The sequence below is a fragment of the Erpetoichthys calabaricus genome, chromosome 17 (assembly GCF_900747795.2).
Source record: "Erpetoichthys calabaricus chromosome 17, fErpCal1.3, whole genome shotgun sequence".
Classification (NCBI taxonomy): domain Eukaryota; kingdom Metazoa; phylum Chordata; class Cladistia; order Polypteriformes; family Polypteridae; genus Erpetoichthys; species Erpetoichthys calabaricus.
The window spans coordinates 29,654,606-29,676,771 of NC_041410.2; the positions used below are offsets into that span (position 1 = coordinate 29,654,606).

The 22,166-nt window shown below is 41.9% G+C and overlaps 2 protein-coding genes across 5 annotated transcripts in view; one reads left to right on the forward strand and one right to left on the reverse strand.

Annotated features, from left to right (window-relative positions):
• Positions 1–442: 442 nt before the first annotated feature.
• On the forward strand, positions 443–4,300 carry islr2 (immunoglobulin superfamily containing leucine-rich repeat 2). The gene is made up of 2 exons (XM_028823376.2): positions 443–915; positions 1,685–4,300. Exon 2 carries the CDS (start codon positions 1,694–1,696, stop codon positions 3,746–3,748), a length of 2,055 nt encoding a protein of 684 aa, XP_028679209.1. The 5' UTR covers positions 443–915; positions 1,685–1,693; the 3' UTR covers positions 3,749–4,300.
• Positions 4,301–14,148: 9,848 nt separating this feature from the next.
• Positions 14,149–22,166, reverse strand: part of stra6 (signaling receptor and transporter of retinol STRA6) — a 99,815-nt gene continuing 91,797 nt past the window's right edge. For all 4 annotated transcript variants that reach the window (XM_028823199.2, XM_028823200.2, XM_051920631.1 and 1 more), the window contains 3 exons: positions 21,678–21,841; positions 18,058–18,195; positions 14,149–14,714 (listed from right to left, as the gene is read on the reverse strand). In XM_028823199.2, coding sequence (XP_028679032.1) covers positions 14,497–14,714; positions 18,058–18,195; positions 21,678–21,841 — 520 coding nt within the window. In that variant the 3' untranslated portion in view covers positions 14,149–14,496. The remainder of the gene's footprint in view (positions 14,715–18,057; positions 18,196–21,677; positions 21,842–22,166) is intronic.

The following is a 22,166-nucleotide window of genomic DNA, read 5'->3' on the forward strand; positions in this document are numbered from 1 at the left end:
GAGGTGCACGTTGGCGCTCGTCCATCCTTCACTCCTGCGCTGCGCCCAGCGCTGCTCGGGTGGGCTCCGGATCCGCCCTACTCTAACTGCATCATGTGGGCAGGAAACACTGCTGGTTGGATATAGAAGAATGGACTGACGTTCCGCCTTTTTATCTTCCGAAAGAATTGGTACTTTCTTCCAAATTACATTAGACGATGTCAAATATAAAAACGAGCCCCGTGTACACCACCCATAACGGGTAAGGTTTTTCGAAATTGGATTTAAGTGTAGAAGAGCTAAGTCGGCTCAACTGTTTTGGAACAAGTTACTCCTTTGTAGACTTTAAATGTTGTTGCCCCTCAAAATTCGCTTTTTTCACAGAACATTACTCCCTACACTGTTCATATAGTTCAGAAAATCTACTTTCGCAGAAAAAAGCGACGCTTCAGCTTGTTTTTATCGCCTGCCTTTGAATGAACGTCGGTTTAAAAATGAAACGAATGGGCATTCATAAAATGGCGATTACTGGAAAAAAGAAAAAAGAAACATCGGGGCAGGGCATCACTGCAATAAAAATTTCATAAGGCGCGCGGGGCTCTGTGTCTTTAACGCTGATAAAAAAAAGAAAGCAGGCTGGAAATGGGTGAGGTTGCGCGCTCCCGGCACCACCTTCCTTTCAGCAGCCAAGCGGGTGCGCGCAACAAATGCAAAGCGAACTGAACAGAAAAAGAAGAGCAGCTTCGGGTCTTCGCGCTTCGCATAGCAAGGAAAATGAGCCTGGCAAAGGAAATACTCGTCTTAAAAAAGTTTCGAATGGGAATGGATAAACTAGATGAAAAAGACATCCGTTAATTTGCTGTCTTATTTCTCCTGAAGGATTTATAGTTTCCCGGTCCATCGAGATTTTTAAGAATCTGTACCATTTGGAAGAAGGTAAGCTTGACATGTAAAGCTTTATTTGATGTTAAGGTCTAAATATTGAGATTTAAATTGTGCACGTTAAATGGATTTGTAATGAAAGAGAAGCATGATAATACGTTAGACTACAGGAAAATGAAGTCACGTTTAATTATACTGAGGTTTTATAAACCATGCAGGTTTCATCAGTAAACGCGTATTAATCGTAAACTGGATTAGTAAATAAGTGTTCATTCTGTGTGCTACATTTATAGTCGTGTATATGCTACAATTCATTTGAAATATAGTGTTATCTATAGAGAGAAAAAGGTATGTCGAAAATTCAAGGCATTGCCGCAGTGTCCTGAAATAAAAGGACATCTAAACTTTCAGAATCGAATTTTTATTTCTAGCACGACGGATATTTCAATTTTCTACTAAGTGTCAGGGAGTGCCGATCCAGTGGAGTCAGATTCATTCTTATATGAGCTCGAAAACTCAACAAGTCATATGTAGGGTGCATTTCAATAAGGATGATGATTTTCCATTCTGAGGCGGTACCAATGTGATGTACCGATTTAAAACGAGTAGAACCACTCGCTCTTTGTGTTCAGATGTGAAGCCCAACATAAAATATTGCTCATTTATTTTAGAGAGGTGTTACTCACAATGAGCACGAATTGGTGTTCAAGTGGACGTTTCCTGTTACTGTGCCGGGCTAACGGACTTCATTACAGTGTTAATTATATGTCGGACTGCAGGTGGCGGTTGGACCCACTAATCTATGCATGTGCTTTGTTTACAGGCACCGGGCATGATGGCATACATGCGCTGCTTAGTCCTGTGGACTTTTTTCATGAGAGCCGCCCAGAGCTGCCCCGAACCTTGCATTTGCACCGACAAATACGCGCATCAATTTACGGACTGCGCCTACAAAGAACTGCAAGTCGTGCCCGAAGGACTGCCATCCAACGTGACCACACTTAGCTTAACCGCGAACAAAATCAAGTCCTTACTGAAAAACTCTTTCGCAAATGTCACCCAAGTCACCTCTCTATGGCTGGCCCACAACGAAATCGTGACCATCGAGAAGGGCACTTTGGCAGTACTTGTCCAGTTGCGGAATCTGGATCTTAGCTATAACCAGATTGCCCATTTCCCTTGGGAAGACCTCTACAATCTCACAGCTTTACAGCTTCTGAAAATGAACAACAACCACATGGTTAACCTTCCGAAAGATGCCTTTTCTACTCTCAAAGACTTGCGATCCCTGAGAATTAACAACAACAGGTTTACCTCCATACTACAGGGCACCTTCGACTCCTTGAGCTCAATGTCACATCTCCAAATCTATAACAACCCGTTCAGCTGTACCTGCACTCTCTACTGGCTGAAAGACTGGATTGAAGGTGCGCTTATCTCCATCCCCGAGCAGGAATCTATCGTATGTGAGTCTCCGGAAGATTTCAAAGGGATCCAGATTTCAAAACTGCCAAAGCTCCAATGCGTACCCCCAAGCGTATCGATCTCTACTCTGCCCAGTCTTGACAGCACCGTGCTCGTGGAAGGCATGACCCTAACGCTTCATTGCAACACCAGCGGGAGTCCCAAACCAGAGGTGAAGTGGAACATCAGGACCGGCAACCAGAACATCCAGTTTAACCTGCCAGTAGGTCACACGGAAAATCACGATCTACCCTTAGAGGACTCCCAAAACACGGCCACACGCTTCTTGGTGTTTAAAAACGGAACGCTGATCGTCCCGCATATCAGTAAGCGGGATAACGGCAGTTACGTGTGCTCTGCCAAAAACGATCAAGGGAGCAAAGAGAGCACAGTTAAGGTGGCGGTGTCGGGCATCGGCAAAGGTGCGGTTAACACGATGCAAGAGCGTATCTTTGACAAGAACGCCATCTCTGAAGGGAAATCCGGCGTGAACGTTTTCAAAAACCACGAGATTAGCCTTCCGGACTCGGAAATCACGATCACCGGCCCCACGAAGGCTACTTACTCCGTGGCCACGGAGCGAGGGGGTGCAGCGGTCGCCTCCGGGGCTCCCGTAATCACGCAGAAGTGCGGCATCAGGGACAGAACTCAGTACATCTCCAATCACGCATTCAACCAAAGTACCGAGGATCAGAAACGGCACACTTTTGACTTCGGTGTCATTGCCTTGGAAGTCTCTGAAACGGAGGCCAAAGTTCAGCTGACCGCGTTACAGACCTCCGTGGAAAAGGCACACTTGGAAATGCTTTACTTGTGCGTAGATGCGGGGAACGGCCACTCTTTGGTCCAGTGGTCCAAGATCGAGGCGGGGGTTAATGCCTATCAATTCCAAGGCCTCCATCCGGGTACCAACTACACCCTGTGCCTCACTTACACTGGAGATGACTGTCAGGTGCAGGTTGTTTTCACCACGAGAAGGAAAGTTCCTTCCTTGTTGATCATCGTGGTGGTGAGCACGTTTTTGCTGGCCATTGCTACGGTTCCACTGCTGGGGGCCACCTGCTGCCACCTGCTTTACAAATACCAAGGCAAGACCTATAAGTTGATCATGAAAACACAAAATCCCGATCAAATGGAGAAGCACATGGTCGCCGATTTTGACCCCAGGGCGTCTTATGCGGATTCGGAAAAGAATTACAATGCGAGTGAGATGGGAGAGACGGCGGGGGACGGGGAAGAGGTGGAGGCAGAAATGGAGGCGGACGAGAGCATTGTAAACGAATCTATTCCCGGCTCTCAATCCAAAACCAATCAGGAGGAATTCGAAGTGGGGTCCGAGTACAGTGATCGCTTACCGCTGGGGGCCGAGGCCGTGAATATCTCTCCAGAGATTAATGGCAACTACAAACAATCAGGTCGCTGACGGCCAGAAGCACAATATTGTTAAAACAGGAGTACTTCACGGATAGTGTTTAATACGAGCCCTGATAAAAAGAAGGCGCACTCTTAGGTGCTTCTGTTTCTTTCTTTTCTTTTTTATTTAGTTTTTCATATAAGCACTAAAAATCCCAGCCGAGGTGTCAGAGCAAGCCCCCTAGAAATTATCCTCGGCAGTGTAAGGGGATCACTTATTAGCCAAGCCGTCTTGTATTTTTAAGTGCCAGGTGACTGGGCTTTAATAACTCAATTAGAATGTAAAATGAAATCATTATATTGGGTCACCGAAAACTAAACAAGCAACGTAAAATGAAGTCCAGCTCAGCAGAGCCGTCTTCTCTCTTTACTCAGGGCTCTCGACTACGTAACCTCATCGTGGTTTTTCACTGGCACTTGCTTCAGACAGTCGAGGTGCTGGACAGCGACATTCGTGACTGCGTGTGTGTATATTGACTGTTTTCATATTCTGTGAAGTAGACATGCAGTTTAACATTTGAAAAGTGCTGGAAGAATCCCTGGCCCCTAAAAAAATGACAAAGTAAGCCGTGTTCCGTGTACCGTTAGAGCTGCTCTGGGGCACAGCCGTGCTCAGTTCTAGTGTGTGCCCCCTCCTCTCTGCAGCCGTGTCCATCCCCGTGTCTCCTTCTTAGAACCTGCTGTCTGTTTGGCATGTCACACATCCGTATTTGAACGTGTTTTCGATAGTAGAGCATAGGACTTGTTAGATATTCTTCATGTTAATGTATCGTGTAAGCCGCTTAACTCAAAAAGAATGCAGATCTTAAGAGATTTACAGAAAATGTCAGTTTCGTCGGGAAGTTATAGCCTACTTTGTGTGATTCTTCAAACTGATAACAAGTGCATTTCTAGTGACTGTTCAGAAATGTTTCACATCTAGCCTTTGGCGTTTTTGATATGATTTTATGTAAGTGTATTAAATAAAATAATGAGAATGAGAAATGGACACATTTTCTTTATTGTCAGAGAACAAAGAGAACGCAACGAAACGCCGGGCCTCACGATCTCATTAAACAAAGCGTATATAAAATAACATTCGGAACACAAACCTAAACTTGTAGCTCATTCATATTATTTTTGAATTAACACGTGTCAGGCGTTTCACTTTAAGAGAATGAAAAGAGACACTTCATTCCATTAATGCGATGTTAATGTGTGGAAGGGCTTACTTATGGGGGGAAACATCATTTTTCATTTTTTGTCCATTTGAAAGAAAGCTTCATCAGACCGATATCTGGTGGATACGTGAGTATCAAAGTAGTAAGCGGCAGATAGAAAGAAACGCAAAAACATAACAGCGCATTCTAGTAAAGCGGGCTCGGCGATGCCATCTGTGCGAGAGAAATATAAAATAAATAAGACACCTACGCACCATCCCCGCTTGTCTGCATCTTAATTATCAGCTTGTTAGCATCTCCTGTACAATTGTTCGCTTTTATTTAAATTGCAATATGGTGTTAAAAAGAAACGCCATTGCGAGATCATTTAAGAAATGTAAATACACGAATGAAAGCTGCAAACAGGCTCATGGTGGCTGGAGCGCTGCAGCTCCGTGCATCTACAGACATGGGTTCAAGTCCCATGGAGCCCTGGTGTCGTCTGTGTGGAGTATGCGCGTTCTGCCTAAAAATAAAAGTGCCGGACTTGTCCTTCAGACTGATGACATATAGGAGAACCATTTTAGGGTCCCAAAAGACTCATTCACCGAAAAGGCTTTAGAACGAACTCTTGTATTTATTTAGAATATTTAACAGGCTCCATGCAGTAAAAAGCATAAATGGATGGTAACATGTTTGTGAAATACCACACACTAAAGATTTCGGTGCGTTTTTCAAAGCACAAAGAATCAACTTCATATGCAATGAGCCCTTTCCTGAATGAATGGATCTTTGACAAGCAATAGGTCTACGAGGAACCACACAACCCAGTAAGGATTTGCCATTAAAGAGCCAGCATTTTTAAGAATGTACACTGTTAAAATAGTTGTTCTGTAATGGCACTTTACTGGTTTTTATAGATCCAGAACTGTTTTTTTATAGATTCACTCCATTCTGGAAAGATATATGTGAAATCGAGTCTTTAAGGCTTTAAAAAGGTTCCTAATAGGAAAAGTAAAAATCTTGAATGAATAGTAGGCTACCTAACAGAATACAAAACATCAAGAAAACCTGAACTTAGCCCGAATGATTACATACAGCAAGAATCCTTTTAAAACCAGAAACCCATCTATTATCATCTACTCGTGGTTATTGATGGTGTCTGTTAGGAATCTAAATTCTTGATTCTTCCAGTGGATGGTTCTTTTCAAAGAAATTCACTATCACACTTTTATTTTCAAGAGTCGGCTCTCTCAGTCTCTCTCCACATACTCCAGATGCCTTCGACATCCAACATATGCGCCGGTTCACTGGTGTCTCTGCATGAGAGTTTTTCCAGTCTAACGTCCCGTCCAGGCCTGGTCCATATAGGCTGAGCCCGGTGTTGCCTGGATTTCGTCCCGCTTTGTGCGGCTCAGTAACAGGATTGAATGCTTTATGAGTTAGCTTCATGGATTTCCGTGCAGTCGACTCTTTGAGAACTCGTGCCGTTTTAAATCGCACTGCTTTCCAAGGTAAACCGCGCCTAAAAGCACCGATTGTAGGCCTGAGTGCTCTGCGTTAGCAAATGCGATTTGTTGCATCTTCACAGAATGAATACGCATATGGACGTAAAATCAAATTTTCATCCTTATTATTGACTACCAATGTAACAAGCTTGAATTCTGTAAGCTACACCGTGGCATGAACAATTGACTTTCTTTCTGCAACGAATAATTGAAGATGAAGAAATAAGTAGCTATCAAAAATTCAGTATGCGTGTATTATTTTATAAGATGCAAAAATATACATTTTCTTTCGTCTGCCCTATCACATAATATAACAAGCTAGACCAATATAATCTCAAATAAATGTGTGCGCCTTTCGGAACGTCGAATGGTTATTCTCGGTTTCTGCTGCAGCCTCTCCCCAAAAGTGAGCGTATAACAGTAAGTGGCCTCCTAGAAGGACATCCCTTGTTTTTCAGACGCATCAGCCACGCTATTTAATGTTCTAGAAGACAACCAGACCGTCAAAGACGGAGCACTAAAGTGATTTTGTCCCAACAGCGTATAAGTGCAGTCGCGTAAACAGTTCCAGGCTTTCGGTGTTATTCCGGGGATAAAATAAAATCAATATTTTTACAGTTAAAATGATTGCTTTGTTGTTGCACGAATTCATATAATTTAATTGACTCTGAATTAGTTATTCTCATTAGAGCTTTAGAAGCAAACCCTGGACGGGACGCCGTGGCCTCTCATTCACTTAAACACCACGCGTCATTCTAGCGTAACCACACATCTACTTGCACGTCCTCCTTGGTTTGTGAGAGGAAGATATAATAGAGGTAATTATAAATAGAAATGTACAGTGAATTGTATAAGCGAACGATTTAAATAATTGGAACAAATTTACATGTTCATTTGCATAGCGCACATCACACTCTCTGCGAAGTGCAAAATGATAATTGTGTTAACACTGTACAGAATAAGCTGTCATCTTCATCAAATTACTGCGATCGTGCCTCCTGGGCCAATTGCAACCCCCCAAAATAATGTAAGCAATTTTACTATAATTTTACAGACACAGAGTAGGAACAATGGTTTCATAATTCGGGAACGGATTTAGTGCGGATAGAACTTTCACATATTTCCTTCTTGGTTTGGATTTCTCGTAATGAATATTTAATGATGCTCGACTATCTCGCGATTATCATGGCGACACCTCACTAGGATGCTTCACAATTCAACCCCCGTAGTTCAGACAGCCTTCCTCCAGGCTTTTCTTACTGTGTAGCTGGGCGGTACCGTACACCTCCGAGCTTTAGCTGTTCGTATATTCTTGAAAATTGCCAACTAATCAATAGCATTTATATAGCGTCTTTCCCGCTCCTCGCGCGCGTTATATAGACAGAGGGAGAATCTCCTCAAACACCACCAATGTGTAGCACCCACCTGAATGATGCGACCGCTACCCCACTGTGTTAGTACACTCACGACGCGCCAGATATTAGGCAGTGATTGGGTGAGAGAAATAGCCAATCAGAGACTAGGCAAGAATGGACGAGGCCGTAAATTGCAGTTTGGTCAGGACATCGGTTTCAAGGACGGTGACACATTTATAACACGGTGTCCCCGTCACTGCACTGGGATCCACACACAGACCACAGGTTAAGCGCCTCCTGTTGGCCTCACCAACACTCCTTTCTGCACCAACCCTTCATTTTTGTAGATGGTCTCGCACCCATGTACTGACCGGACCCATACATACTTCGCTTTAGGTGGATGACGTATTCTGAAGCACAGGTGGTGTAGCTGCTGGCCATGGCGCTCTTCTGGGTTATGTGGTTTATCGCAGCACCACTGATTGATAAAAGAACCGTTTTCATTCTGAGAAAGCTTTAAATCTCATGAAATCGGTTCTTTGAGCTTTGAAAAGCTTCCTAATATGTGGACAAAACAGCAATCATTTAAGGTATTGGAGGCTACAAGCAGAATGCGACAGATCAAGAAAATCTGAACTCAGCCTTTTGTTATATGCAGCAAGAGTCCTTTCAAAATCTGGAATTTCTTGGTATTTCACAAATCTGTAATCATCTATTCATGGCTATTCGTGGAATCTGTTACGGATTTAAATAAAAGGTGCTTTCTGGTTCCTTCAGGATGATTGTTCTTTTCGGAATCAAAAATGTTTCCCTTATGGCACCGCTCTGAAAAATACACGCTTTTTAAAAGTGTACCGGCAATGCGTCCTGGCAGCGTGTAATCGAAACGCACCGATTCACGCTTATTCTATCAGTCCCGACGACCTCCATCCCCCGGTCGCGTCGCTCGAATCTACCCCCCTACTCTCCAATCGACTATTCTTGTATCGCTCGAAGCGCCCTCTCATCGTGTACCAAACTCCACGCTCTGCAGGAAGACGTCAGTTTTAAGCATTGGGTACCAGCGCTCGCTCATGTACTGCAGATCCACTTCAGGCACCGCTGTGTAGGCAATGAAGCTCATCTCCACCTCCCAAACCTCCACTACGTGCCTCGAGGAAATGATCAGAATATCCGACCCCTTATCACCTTGAAATGAACCTTATAATTAATCCGTAATACCGATGGGTTGTGTCGGGGATGACAAATACACTCACACAAGGGTTTAGAAAATATGGCAGCGCTATAATGGAAAAAAAATTAACAGAAAAAAGAAACAATACTATTACTGTTATAGACATTGTGTACCACTTTGCCAAATCCACCGTCCTAGAAAAACAGACAAGCGAAAAGGACGCCAGAAGTCAGAACATTTGAGAAATTCAAGTCAGTGGTCGGCCAGACGTAAGGTCTTTGCCAGAATTATCAACTTTGGGGAGATTTCATACCTTAGTTGAGAAAAAGGAGAATGGCCGCATAGAAAGAAACCATTGTTTTCAGACGAAACAGCCACTCAATACACTTAAGCATCACGGCCAGAGTGGAAGGTAGAATTCGTTTCGCCCGAATTCACACAAGGCCACGCCCACGTGAAACCCCGCCCACAAGCGCTTGTCATTCACTCGCTTATTTTGACAGCACTTTTGTAAAGAAAACATCCGACACTTTGATGGTGAGCACAGAGAAAACATGCCAGCTTCGCAAACTCTGGAATGTACCCCAAAGTCAAAGTGGCAGGAGGGGGGCACCGGTGCTGCCTCACAGTCTCCGTTTAAGTGCTGTTGGTATCTTTTATTTACCTGGGAGCCCTTCTATGCCTCTAAATCAGGGGTTCTCAAACTCAGTCCTGGAGACCACTGTGGCTGCAGGTGTTTGTCCCTCCCAGTTTCACAATCAGTGAGTCATCTTACCTCTTATTGATCTCATTTCATTAGTTCGTCTCTTTTCTCTCCTCTTATTCTGAAGAAGAAGAGCAATGGAGTGTGATTTTTACATGTGTCAGACAATTGGGATTTTTTGTATTTCTGCTATAGCTTTAAATGTTTAAGTCTCCCCTTAATTGGATAATAACAATTAACAGAGAGCTGAGAAGATACAAGGATTAACAATACTGAATGCTGAAAAACTGCCTCTATACTCAAACAAATATTGATTCTATAATGCTACTTTACGGGTTGTAAATGGGAATCTTTGAAGGGTTCTTTGCATATCAGATTGGTTCTTTGGTCTGTGAAAAGGTTCCTAAATATATGGAAAAAAACAGAAATCTTTAAAATATAGTAGACAATGTAGCAGGAAACCAACAGATTGAGAAAACCTGAACGTAACCTGTGTGATTGTAGGCAGCAAGAGGCCTTTAAAATTCATGAATCAATCGGTATTTTACAGATATGTTATTATCTATTCATAGCTATTTATGGAATCTATTACAGATGAAAAGAAACAGATTCTTTCCTGAACCTTCTTTTACTTGGTTCTTTTGGCAACCAAAAATGGTTCCCATATGGCTGGGCTTGTTTAAGAATGCTGATGCTGGTGGTGCAGTTAGCAGCCCCATCGAAAAGTGGGGGGATCGGGGGGTATGGACATAATTATGAGTTTGGATCATGGTTAGGGGTGGCAAAGCAAATTTCTGGGGGAGCATAGCCCTTTGCAGCACCCCTCGTAGATCTGGCCTTGTTCTATGGCATTGCTCTGAAGAGCCGTTATGGCCAGTTTAATTTTAAAGGATAAATTCCATATTTTTAAATTTGAAGTTATTTCTTCACAATCATGATATATATATATGCATTTGCAATGCAAAATGGTGTTCTTAGTTAAGCGCTTTCTATAGTTTTAAATAAATATCTTACCCACACTTGAGCTTTACAATGGAGGCACTGAGGAAAAGCTTAAAAACATACCAAACACATCCAGTTGACTGATGCCTTTATCTGAGGTGACTTACAACATTTGAGATACAATTGGTTCAATTTCTTTTTTGGTTTTCCAATTGGAGTGCAGGCAGGTGAAGTGACTTGCTCAGGGTCACACAGTGTGAATGGCAGGATTTGAAGCCATAACCATGTAGTGGTTAAGACCCAAAGCCTAAACCACTACATCGCATTGCCCAACCAAGCTGCCTTTTTTGAGCCAAGATAGTTGTCAAGTATTGTTATGCGTCTTGTGATTAAGCACACATTAAAAAATAGTTTATACATGTTATTTGCTTCATCAAATAGCCATGCACGATCACTGAGCACTTAGTTTCCCTGTTCAACATTTTTATATCCATATATATACAAAGGATGAAGCTCAAAGTGCTTTATGAGATGTCAAAAAGGTAATTACATGCAAAAGAAAAAAAAAGAAATTTAGGTAAGAATAACAATAAATAATAGTATACAAAAAATAGATAAATAATGTGCACTTATATAAGAAAGATGATATAGTTAAGAGAAACAGAGTCCTTAAAATATACAATTGTTTATATTTAAAGTTTCTAAATGACAGATTGATGGTAAACTCAGATGGTCAAGTTGGACAAAAAAATATACAAAATATTCCAGGTAACCTGGAAAAAAAAAGTAAACAACAAAATTTGCAGGGGTTCCAGGCCAAAAGACCACCCAACACCTCAGTGGGTAACAACCTTTCACCACCCATGTACTCTTTTTTTTGCCACATGGTTGGTTTTGCTTTGATTGACGTCTGTGTTTATGTGAATAGCAAACGTATCCTTACCACAAGAAAAGTAGCGCGAGAAACATAAATATTTCAAGATCACAGAAGGTGCAGGTCAATACTCGACAGCTGTCATGTCAAAAATGGACATATTTGGTAAGTTTTTAAGGTTTTCCTCGGTGCCCCATAGCCTCCATTGAAAAATACCAGTGAAGGCAAGATATTTTTTTACATTTATAAAAAGCATTTAACTTTAGAACACAATTTTACAGGGCAAATGCATATATACCATGTTCGTGAAGAATTAACTTTGACTTGAAAAATTCCAAATTTATGCTATGAGTGTAGTTTAGCATCCAACCACAAACATGCTTTTTAGTAAATAACGGATTAATTAACCAAAATACCTGGAAAGGTACAATGGAAACTGATGATGATGAAAATTTTCAAAAATAGTTTTAAAAAACACACTAAACTATCCCCATGTAACATACACAAATGCATGGCACATTTTAATAAAAACCTGCCAAACGTAGTTGCGTTATTTCTCCATTGCTCCTAAAAAACAGAAACTGGGAAATCACAGCTTGCTTGATAAGGCCAGGAGGCCAATGAAAAAGAGAAGAACAAAACCCTGCAGCCACAATGGACTGCCAGGACTGAGCCTGAGGACCACTGATCTGCACCACACACAATCACCTTAATATCAGACAAACAGTGAGAGTAGGGAAGATCATTTTATTCCATGGAAGAAAACGGTTAATATTTTGTTAAAAGCTGATCGTATGTTGTTATCCAAATCAGTCAATCAATCTTCACTTACACAAAAGCATCAAAGGCAATATGACGCAAGCAAGAAATTAAACAATACATCAAATATTCAATGACTGTCAGCCTCAAGGCAACAGAGTAAAAGCCCCTGTAACAGGAAAACTGTCAAAGGGAACGGCACCCTGGGGCATTTCCTACTCAGGATGAAGGGGCGTCTTTGACAGGATTCCAAATGTCATCTAATGATTTGGAGTCTACTGCATGTCTTTGTACAGTGCTCACTGTATGTAAACCAGCACCTGGAATATACGTTTTTGCAAATGTCTTAAAGTTTCTGTTTGTGCCTGATGGGTTCAAGTAGAATTCCAGCCAATCCAAGGTGAGTCCAAGGTGTGGATCCCACACATAGAGAAAGACATCCACCTTTACACGGATTTTTACCAGGTGTTTTATTTGGAAATATTTGTAAGTGGACAGGAGTGTTTTTTAGGACATAATATTACCGTATTACTCCAAGATGACTTATAACATTAACATGAGATACAATTGGTGACATTTCTTGTGATTTTCCTGTTTGAGCAGAGGCAGGTCACAAGGTGTCAGCAGTGGGACTTCAATCCCTAATCTCAGGTTTTGAGGTCCAAGGTTTTAACTGCTACACCACATTACCACCATGATTTGTATTGGAGGAAGCTTCTGGGTTTCAGTTTAGATGCTGCCTTGAGAAAGCGAACCAACCATCATCTTTATTTGATGTGGTGTCTTTCAATAGGGCTCCTCATCCAAGGGCACTTTACAGTACTAAGGTAAGGGCTGATTAATTGACTCGGTCAGGGTCATGCCTTTAGTCAGGAGTGGTCACCAAAACCACAGCCCTTAACTTTATAAACTAAGCAACATTATATTTAATAGAAACAAGATGAAATTCAAAGATCTTTAAATGCATGTTAGATTTTGAGGAAACAAACTTTGAAGAGCCTACAAAAGATGGGGGCATTTTTATGAACAGTATGGGATGCCAATCCAGTAGAATCTGGATAAGTATGGCTGATACTGAAAATTCAGATTAGGAATCATAACCTGTACAGTGAGGTTGATTAAATTACTTCAAGGTGATGCTGTAGCTGCACTAAAAGGGTCAAGCCGATCAAAGATGAATACGTCCCCTCTCATTCCAGAGAACACCATGGTCAGCAGTATCCAAAATAGTGTGGTCAAAGGCTGGGGGGCATCAGTATTCATACAGTAAGTGTTCCATTTCAAGCCAAAAGTAGATTCATTTCAGTGCTGTCTGGGGTTCAGAATCCATCCATTTTCCTAACTCACTTTGCATTGCAATTCACAAGGAACCAAATGTGGAGTAGCAAAAACAGCAGGAACCAAGTGAGGACCAATTCCAGTCCATTATAAAGCAAATGTTTTAACACTGGTCCAATTCAGAGATGCCATTCAACTAAGACTGAGCACTGTGGGCAGTGGCTTGGACATCAGTTGAATCCTGGTCACTGGAGCTGTGCAGGTGTGAATCTGGGTGGCTCGAAGTTAGGTGCCAGTGCAGGAATCTTCCATTTTGAAGTAAGTTCACCAGACTGACTATACCTGCAGTAGAGCCCTGGCATGGCTGGACTCAAGTGAGTAATGCTGGATAGGCCATGCAATGGCCATGCCAACAATGGAGATCAGGAGATAGCATCCTCTGAGCAAGGAGTGTTTAGTGGCATGATCACCATCCTGTGGGGAGACGAGCTCATTTGAAGCATACATGGCTACGGGACAAACTGAAGTGGGCAGGAAAGTCCCAGAATCAATGATGACCCTCTTCTGCGAGTGATTTATTCATGAATCATTTGATTAAGAGTCTTTGTATCTACATGTGCATCCTCCCCCACCACTTACCATGAGATGAAAACAGAGACAATCCTCTGAACATGGTGATCAAAGAGAAGAGATGTCTTTATTCGTTTTGTATCTAAACACGTGGCGGAATTCTAAATTCTCAGGTTGCTCACAAAGTAAACCTACAGTAACAGTTACATTCATTAGTGCTAAACAGCCCTGTCCACTTAATGGCTTTCTTCATCTAAACAGGACATTTGTTAACTAAAAGTGAAAGGCTGAGGAGTGCTTCATACAGACATAGGTGGGTGCTGCAGTGCTCCCTTCTGGTCCTGCAGCCATGCACTCTTTGCTAGGGTTAATGATGCCATTTTGTTGAATGTCCTCCTTACTGCTGCTGTTCAGAAAAAGGAAGCTGTTGGGTGCCAGATTTACAGGTGACTTCATTCAGGCCTCTGCTTTTTCAGGCTTCTTCTCACTCCCCTTATTGTCACGGTTCAGTGTCCCATTGTAAAAAGCTTCAGCGCTCTGACACTGGAAGTGCTTTCTAGAAGCCACAAGTGATGGGTTGTTGACCAGAGTGAAAAGTAGCCACCACCTGGCCCGGGCCACTCGGGACTTGGAAATCTTTGTCTTTTTCTTGTCCTGTTGCACCAGTTGGATACCTGTGAACACAAAGTAACTGCCACCACTTGTCTTATAAAATAGGGATAGGGAGCAGAAAGGTTTGTCTTGGGCTGATCCATCCAACATTTACTACAACACTTCTGTGTTTCATTGGTAGGATGGTAGAAAATAAACAGCCTGTAGGGGCTGCTGCACCCTGGTAAGGTCAAAGATGGCAGTTTGCAATACCTGTACTGGCAAACTGAAAACCACTAGGGGGGCAGTGTCCACTCTGTAGGCCCTCAGTGTAGGAGTGGGCATCACACAGGATAAGATGCTGGAATATAAATCATAAGGGTGCCTATTCAGTCCCTGACCCTGAGTGAGACACTTCACCTGCCTGTACTCATATGACAGAATTACAGAAATATTTGTAGTGTACTTGTAAAACATCTTGGGATGGGGTCAACTATAAATGGCTGCTATGTACAACTATGATTTCTAAGTCATCTCCGATCAATTGGTTTACTAAATACATAAGTGTAAATGAAAGCCAGAGTGCAGGCATACAGTGTACGGAGCAGCCACTAGAGGACAACACTGCAAGACAGACTCCAGAATTTTGGAAGAAGATACCAGGACCAGATAAATAAAATTGTGAGGCGGCCTAAAGATGGGATATAAAAAAAGTACCTAGTACTAGATGCATTGTGCTTTACAGTCAGGAAGAGTAAGGCGTAGAAGTGAAAAGAAACCTCATTTTTTTTTACTATCTTCTCTGAAAGCTAATTTAGGAAAAATGACAGCTGTCCTGTGGTCAGATTTTTGATTACTTGATGACAGATGACATCCAATGTGTAGACAATGCAGACACCAATGAATCACTTTTGTGTGGTTTAGGGAACACTTGTCCTGATTAAGGGTTCAAAGGAATAGTCCACCAAAAAATGAGATCCATCTATCCATCTGACTTACTGATCCTCTTATCCAGGTATTTTGTACACATTACTTAGCCCTTATAGTTTGTAGTGATGGCTGAGATACATTTCAATGTCTGTTTTCATAAAAAACAGAGATAACAAAGGTTCATAGATGGAATAGGTGTCGATGGAGGCCAATGCCGCACAACAACAAATATCAACAACATCCATAAAAAAATCTCACGTTACCCGTGTCACATAATCCTTATGGTAAGTCTTTAACCTGTACACAATATCCCAAATACATGTACTTTTACTCAAATACTGTTAAATAAACCACTTCCAGAAACCACTCTCCTGAGACAAAAATGAACACGCTCAGACGTGAACAAGCATTTGCAAGTAGACCAACCTGCCATTGTTACATTTATAGTCATAGTAGCCACATTACATGTTGAAGACAGGAAATAGAATAATTAAAAAATATTTCTCATCTCTTGCTCTACGTACCTTCAGTGCCATTCCTTTGTATCTCTTAAATGGTGCTCTCTCTCTCGAATGTGTGCTTCTAAGAGTCTGTCATTGTTTTCAAGACCCCTTTCTCACATCCTGTCCGGTTTTATACTTGCTGTCTTTGAAGGTGACTCTCTCAGCCTGCCTCATATGCCTTTACTCCTCTTTCTGCATATCACACTCGCTCTTCCTCTTTCATTGCGTCACTAAAGCCAAACTGACCAATCACATTGCTTAGAGGGACTGGACACACACATACCTTAGTGTTTTATTATATAGTAGATGCACAACTGTAGTACCGTGGGATTATTCAGAGACAATCTGTGAAATTGCATGGGTGACTTGACCTCCTGTTTGTTAAATCATCTCGGATATGCACAAGTACGAGATGTATTCTCCTCTTCATGATGGTTCCATGTGTATATCATTAACTTTTCATGTTTAGTTCTACAAGTCTCTCAGTTCATGCTTTTTGTTGATAACGTGTGCAGTGCAGCGTCAGCCAATGAATGAGCTGTTACTGGGCTGGACTCGTGACCAATGAATGAGGCAGGGAGGCGGGTCTTCAGTTCATCTGCTCAATCACATGTGTGCAGATTCCATTTTAGTTCATGACAGCATTTTCCAGAGGTGGCTTATTTAACAATAGTTGACCTTATATACATGTGGATTATGTGAAGTGAGATTTTTTTAATGGAAATTTTTAAAATTGTTTGCTGTTGTCCTGGTATGGTCATCATAGAGGACTATTATATCAAAACTCTGTTATCTCTTTTCTGCATGAAAACATGAGATTACATTTTTTTTTCTCTGGCATTACTGCTAACACAGTAAAATAAAAAATGACAATTTTTAAATGGAGTAATGGGCTCTAATTACAACAATATGAATATGCCATGAGCAGCACCCTGGTGGAGTTTTAATGCACGAAACTGTTAAACTGAGAATGGACCAACATCTAAAAATCCATGAACCAATGACAGTCTTGTGACCAGACAGAGACCAATGATGAACTGTCTAGGAGTCTGCCATAATTTATTAGGATGGGTTACAGTTAGTCAACTAGCTGGTGAATCCAGCAATGGAGAGGAACTCTCTATAGTTTGTGTACCCATGATTAGCTGGTAGGCTGAGGAACACAAACAACAGAGGATTAGAAAAATGTTGCTTGATCTGATCAGTCTCAGTTCCTGCTAGTTCATACAGATGGGAGGACAAGAATTTGGTAGGATGATGGTTACACTGAAATTGAGTGGTGTGTTGTCAGACCCTTTACACAAGAAGAACATCACAAAACCCACATATTACTGCTGAATGGGTACATCCATGCATAAATGCTACAGCCATCTGCAAATGGGACATCTTCAGCAGGATAATCTTTCAGGAGGCAAGACTAGGAAAATCCAGGAATGCTACACAAATATGAAAGTGGATTTGGAATAATGCATGGTCTTTGGTACCAGATTTCAAATTGGTATAATGCTCGGGGCATGTATTCTGCGAAAAGCGCAAGACTAGGCTACGTAGATTTGAATTCTTCCTAAAGGAAACTGTGCTATTTGTTGTAGAGCTCATTTATAACCTTGGGGACCCCATGAGGTCAGCACCCCTGTGAAGTCAAGGACTGCACTTTATCCAAAATGAGTCCCGTCCTGGGGGAAAGTTAAGTACTGTAATGAAGCCGTGACAGCTTTGTATTCTTGAAGCATGTAATGTTTAAATATAATATTTTCAAAATGCTCAAATAGCAATCAAGTTAAAAACAGGAATGCAAGGCCTAAAGCATTTAAAATTAATGTCGGCGACAGTGATTTTGAATGTGAATTTCAGAATATTATTAATAGTCGAGCGCTATTCTGTCTGAGCCACTCCGACTACAGACGCTCTGCTCCACTTCTTCAGCTAAAAGAATAAGAATGGCTGTCAGGATTCTAAATCTGGAACACAAATCCCCTGTGTTTGTACTGACCTTCCTCTGCATCTTGGATCCTCTGAGCCACGGCCTCCTCTAAGCATTGAGACTGAAGTAACAAGCTGCAGAAGGCTTTCATGACGGGATGCGACTGGCTGACTTCAACCTTCAAGTAATGTGCATAGCAGCGGTAGCCTGCAGGTGAGAGACACTCCGTTTATTTATTTATTCACTCTATGTCTGTTTAGCACTCAACACCGAGTGCAGGCGCAGAGTGCTGTGACAAGTTCACAGGTAAATGCAATTACAAACTTTACAAATTAAATAATGAATACACACAATGAAACAGAATGAAGCAAACACACAGTAAACAAAGTAGAAACTGGTTAACATAAATGGAAACCAACAATATCTGTCCATTTATTAATTGTTGACCTATGGTCAGTTGATACCGGAGGAGAAGGAAACAAAAACTCCTGTTGACAACATCCCTGGAGGAAATAAACCCCTGGAAGGTCCACAGGAAAGATCAATGTGAGAGTGCAGTGGGGCACCCATCAGAACTGACTCCCAGAGCGCTCTGTGTGCAGAGGTGAGCCCCCTGGTGTCACTGCACCCTCAAACATGGAATTCACAGATCTGTCCCTTCTATCTCAGATGGAAAAACGAGGAAAAAGGGGCAGGGATGGATTCCAAGTCCATGGGTCCCTGGGCCTGACAAGACTTTGGGGCGCTTACACTCAAATCCTGTCACCAGCCAGAATCAATTTAAAAGTGCATTATTCAAGGAAATGTCAATGTTTATTTGTATTTATAAGACATCAAATACAATCTAATAAGCTCATGATACTAGCTGAGTAGACAGCACCCACCACACAATACAAAAAAACGAGTGTGCAGTACATGAGGAGCTGGCAATTGGGGAAAAACACCATAGCCTAAGCACAAAACACAAAACCAGTAAAGCCCTGCAGTAGCACAAACTAAATAGTAACACAGTCAACGTTTGCTGGTCTTTGGTTCCCCACATGCTTTCACAAGAATCCCAGTCACTAGTTTACTGGAATGTAGACTGTCCAAGCTAAAGCTGACCTATAGTAATGGCGCAGTGTTGGACCATACTGCACTCTAAACATCCATCACTGCAGCCCACAGTGAGGTGTGTCTCATCAACTCTGTACGGCTACACATAACCACATTATACGGGGAGATTCACTCGAAAGAGGCCCCGAATAGTTTGTTGTAACTCCCATTAGGATGAAGCAATGTGAACCAAAAAAATATGCAATATACCTTGACGTTTGTGTAATCGATTGCATTACAGGTGATGCTGGAAGTGGTTTCCGTTTTCTGCCAGACATATTTCGACGTGGTGCTCCATGTTCATGAATGTATTGGCTAGCATCTCGGGGGGGAATAGCAGAAATTTTATGTTGGATGTTTTCAATTCAAATCTTCCACAGTGCGAGGCTTGTCCTGATAGACTTTTCCTTTGCATATACCCAAAAGGAAAAAGTCTGGTAGTGTCAGATCCGGCGACCGTGGTGGCCAAAGCCCCTTTGAAATCACCCTGTTGCTGAAAAAGGACTCAATTTCTGCCATGCTCCTTGCCGATGTGTGACATGTTGCTCCATCTTGCTGGAAGAAACCTCCCATTAACTCCAGTTGATTCTGACATTGCTTAAACGAATTGGTGACCCAATAGGTTCGCACCATGAAGATGCGCTGCTCAATACAGTACATCACCATTCTGATGAGAAGTCAAGTGACTGAGTGAAGGAGTACGGGCAGTATATACCAAGAAGTTGCAAATGGAGGTTAAACGTCATGACAGCTATCTGGTGCCTACCTCATTGCTCTGACGCAGGGGCATCCCGGCTTGTTCGAAGCTCTTACACTGAGGAGCACATTGCACGTTGTTTCATTCAGATTGCTTCATTCTAGCAAGAGTTATTACAGAATATTTGGGGGCTCTTTCAAGTGACTCTCCCTGTAGCCATCATCACAATCTGTGTTTAAAATCCTAAATCAACCAACCAATAAAGACTATCAGCACTTTTCTCCTATTTTGTAACTAGGCTTCTCCAGCCGTGGTTTCAACATAAGTTTTATGGCCGAATGCCAATCATGAGCTATCAGTTGGTCTAAATACTGTAGAAAACACAATAACAGAAGAACTATCGAACAACAATGAATAAATCAGTTGTGCTGCCTTACAGAAGGTTCTGTCTTGTTTTTCTCCTCACAAATTCATTAACAATGTTATCAATGTCCACATTATTAGTCAGTTTGCTTTCCATGGCTATTACAGAAAGTAACTTCAAATGTTTAGATGGTTTGAATTTCATGAGCGCCCCCTTAATTCTTAAGCCTGAGCTTGACAGACCTGTTTGGGTATTCATGTTTAAGAAGGGGTGGATGATGAGATTTTTGTGGTCCGATTATGTGGGCAGCACATTCTAGCATGATGGTCTCCAGTCTCTCTCTTGTTTACCACATAGCAGGGGTCGCCAACTCCGGGCCTGGAGGACCACCGTGGCTTGCAGGTTTTCATTCTAACCCTTTTCTTAATGAGTGACCTGTTTTTGCTGCTAATTATCTTCTTTGAACTAATTTTAATTGACTTGCTCTTGAAGACTCAGACCCCTTAATTGTTTCATTTTCCTTGATTAGCAACCAAACAATAATGAGATACAAAATGAGCCAAAACAACTGGTATCTATCATGCAATATCTGAAAATAAAGAAAGATTAAGGTATCAGGAATATCAATCTGCACTGGTCTCCAAAATATTTTACCAGTGCTCTTAGAAAAGAGAAAATCAGCAATTTTGGAAATGTCTGCTAATGCACCACAAGAGCAGCAACAAGCCACGAAATTAAAGAATTGGTTTAATTAGAATCGGCACCTCATTAAGCAGCTGATTGGAGTGAAATTGGTTGGAGTTTGAGGCCCTCACTTAGTTGGTCTTCTGTTGGCTCACTCACTTCACATTTCATTTCTCTTTGGGTGCCATTTAAGGAAAGAAATGAAGCAATTCAGAGGAATGATGAAGAAATTCAGGGGAGCAAATCTTAAAAAAGCAATTCAATTAAAATGAATTTAAAAGAAGTTAATTAGCAGCACAAACAGGGCACTCATTTAAAAAAGGGTTACAATGAAAACTTGCAGCCACGGTGGTCCTCCAGCACCAGACTTGGCGACCCCTGCCACATAGCATATATTGGCACAGTGGTTAACATGATTGGCATAACAGCTTCAGTGACATGGGTTTGATTGCTGGCCTGGTTACTTTGCTATCTGTATGGAATCTGCATATTCTTCCTGTGTCTTTCCCTGCTAATTCAACTTCCTTCTCCCTTCCAAAGATCTACTGGTTAGGCTGATCAGTGACTCTAACTTAGTTTGGCATAAGTGAGTGCACTGCATGATGGGCTGCTGATTAACTCTCCAAAACCCTTAAGAGAAAACTGTCAGTCGTGTGACACGTTGCTCAATTTTGCTGGAAGAAACCTCCCATTAACTCCAGTTGATTTTGACATTGCTTAAACGAATTGGTGACCCAATAAACCCAACTGGAAGGCATCTCTAGTCATGAGTTCCCAGACACATTTCTGACTTTCCTTCCACAAGATCTACAAGATATTGCTTTGTGAGAAAAACAAGACCATACCAACCTGGATCAAAGGACTCCACAGCCCGATTGAGCAGGCTGATGTCCAGTCTGCTGAAATGGATAATATTGTAGAGGGAAGATATGACCATCCGCCACAAAGCAACGAGAAAGCCCACCAGCACATTGACTGGAAACAGCAGGTAAGTGAGTAGAAAAAGGGCATGCCTGTCAAGAGAGAGAATGAGAGAGGGATGTTAGACTTTTTTTATATGGCACTTTTCATAGAGGCATCTTCTACTAAGCACACAAGTGGCTGAGCCATTTCGATGACTGTCACGGTATAGCAATGCCAGCACACAATACCCCACTGGATCACTGGTCTCTTTATGAAAAAGGATGTGTATTGGCCCATTTAGCATGATGTTCTTTTAGACCTTGCCCTGTCTGTGTTTTACTAGAGCACATGCACTTATGTACCCCATGAAGACATACAGTGGTGTGAAAAACTATTTGCCCCCTTCCTGATTTCTTATTCTTTTGCATGTTTGTC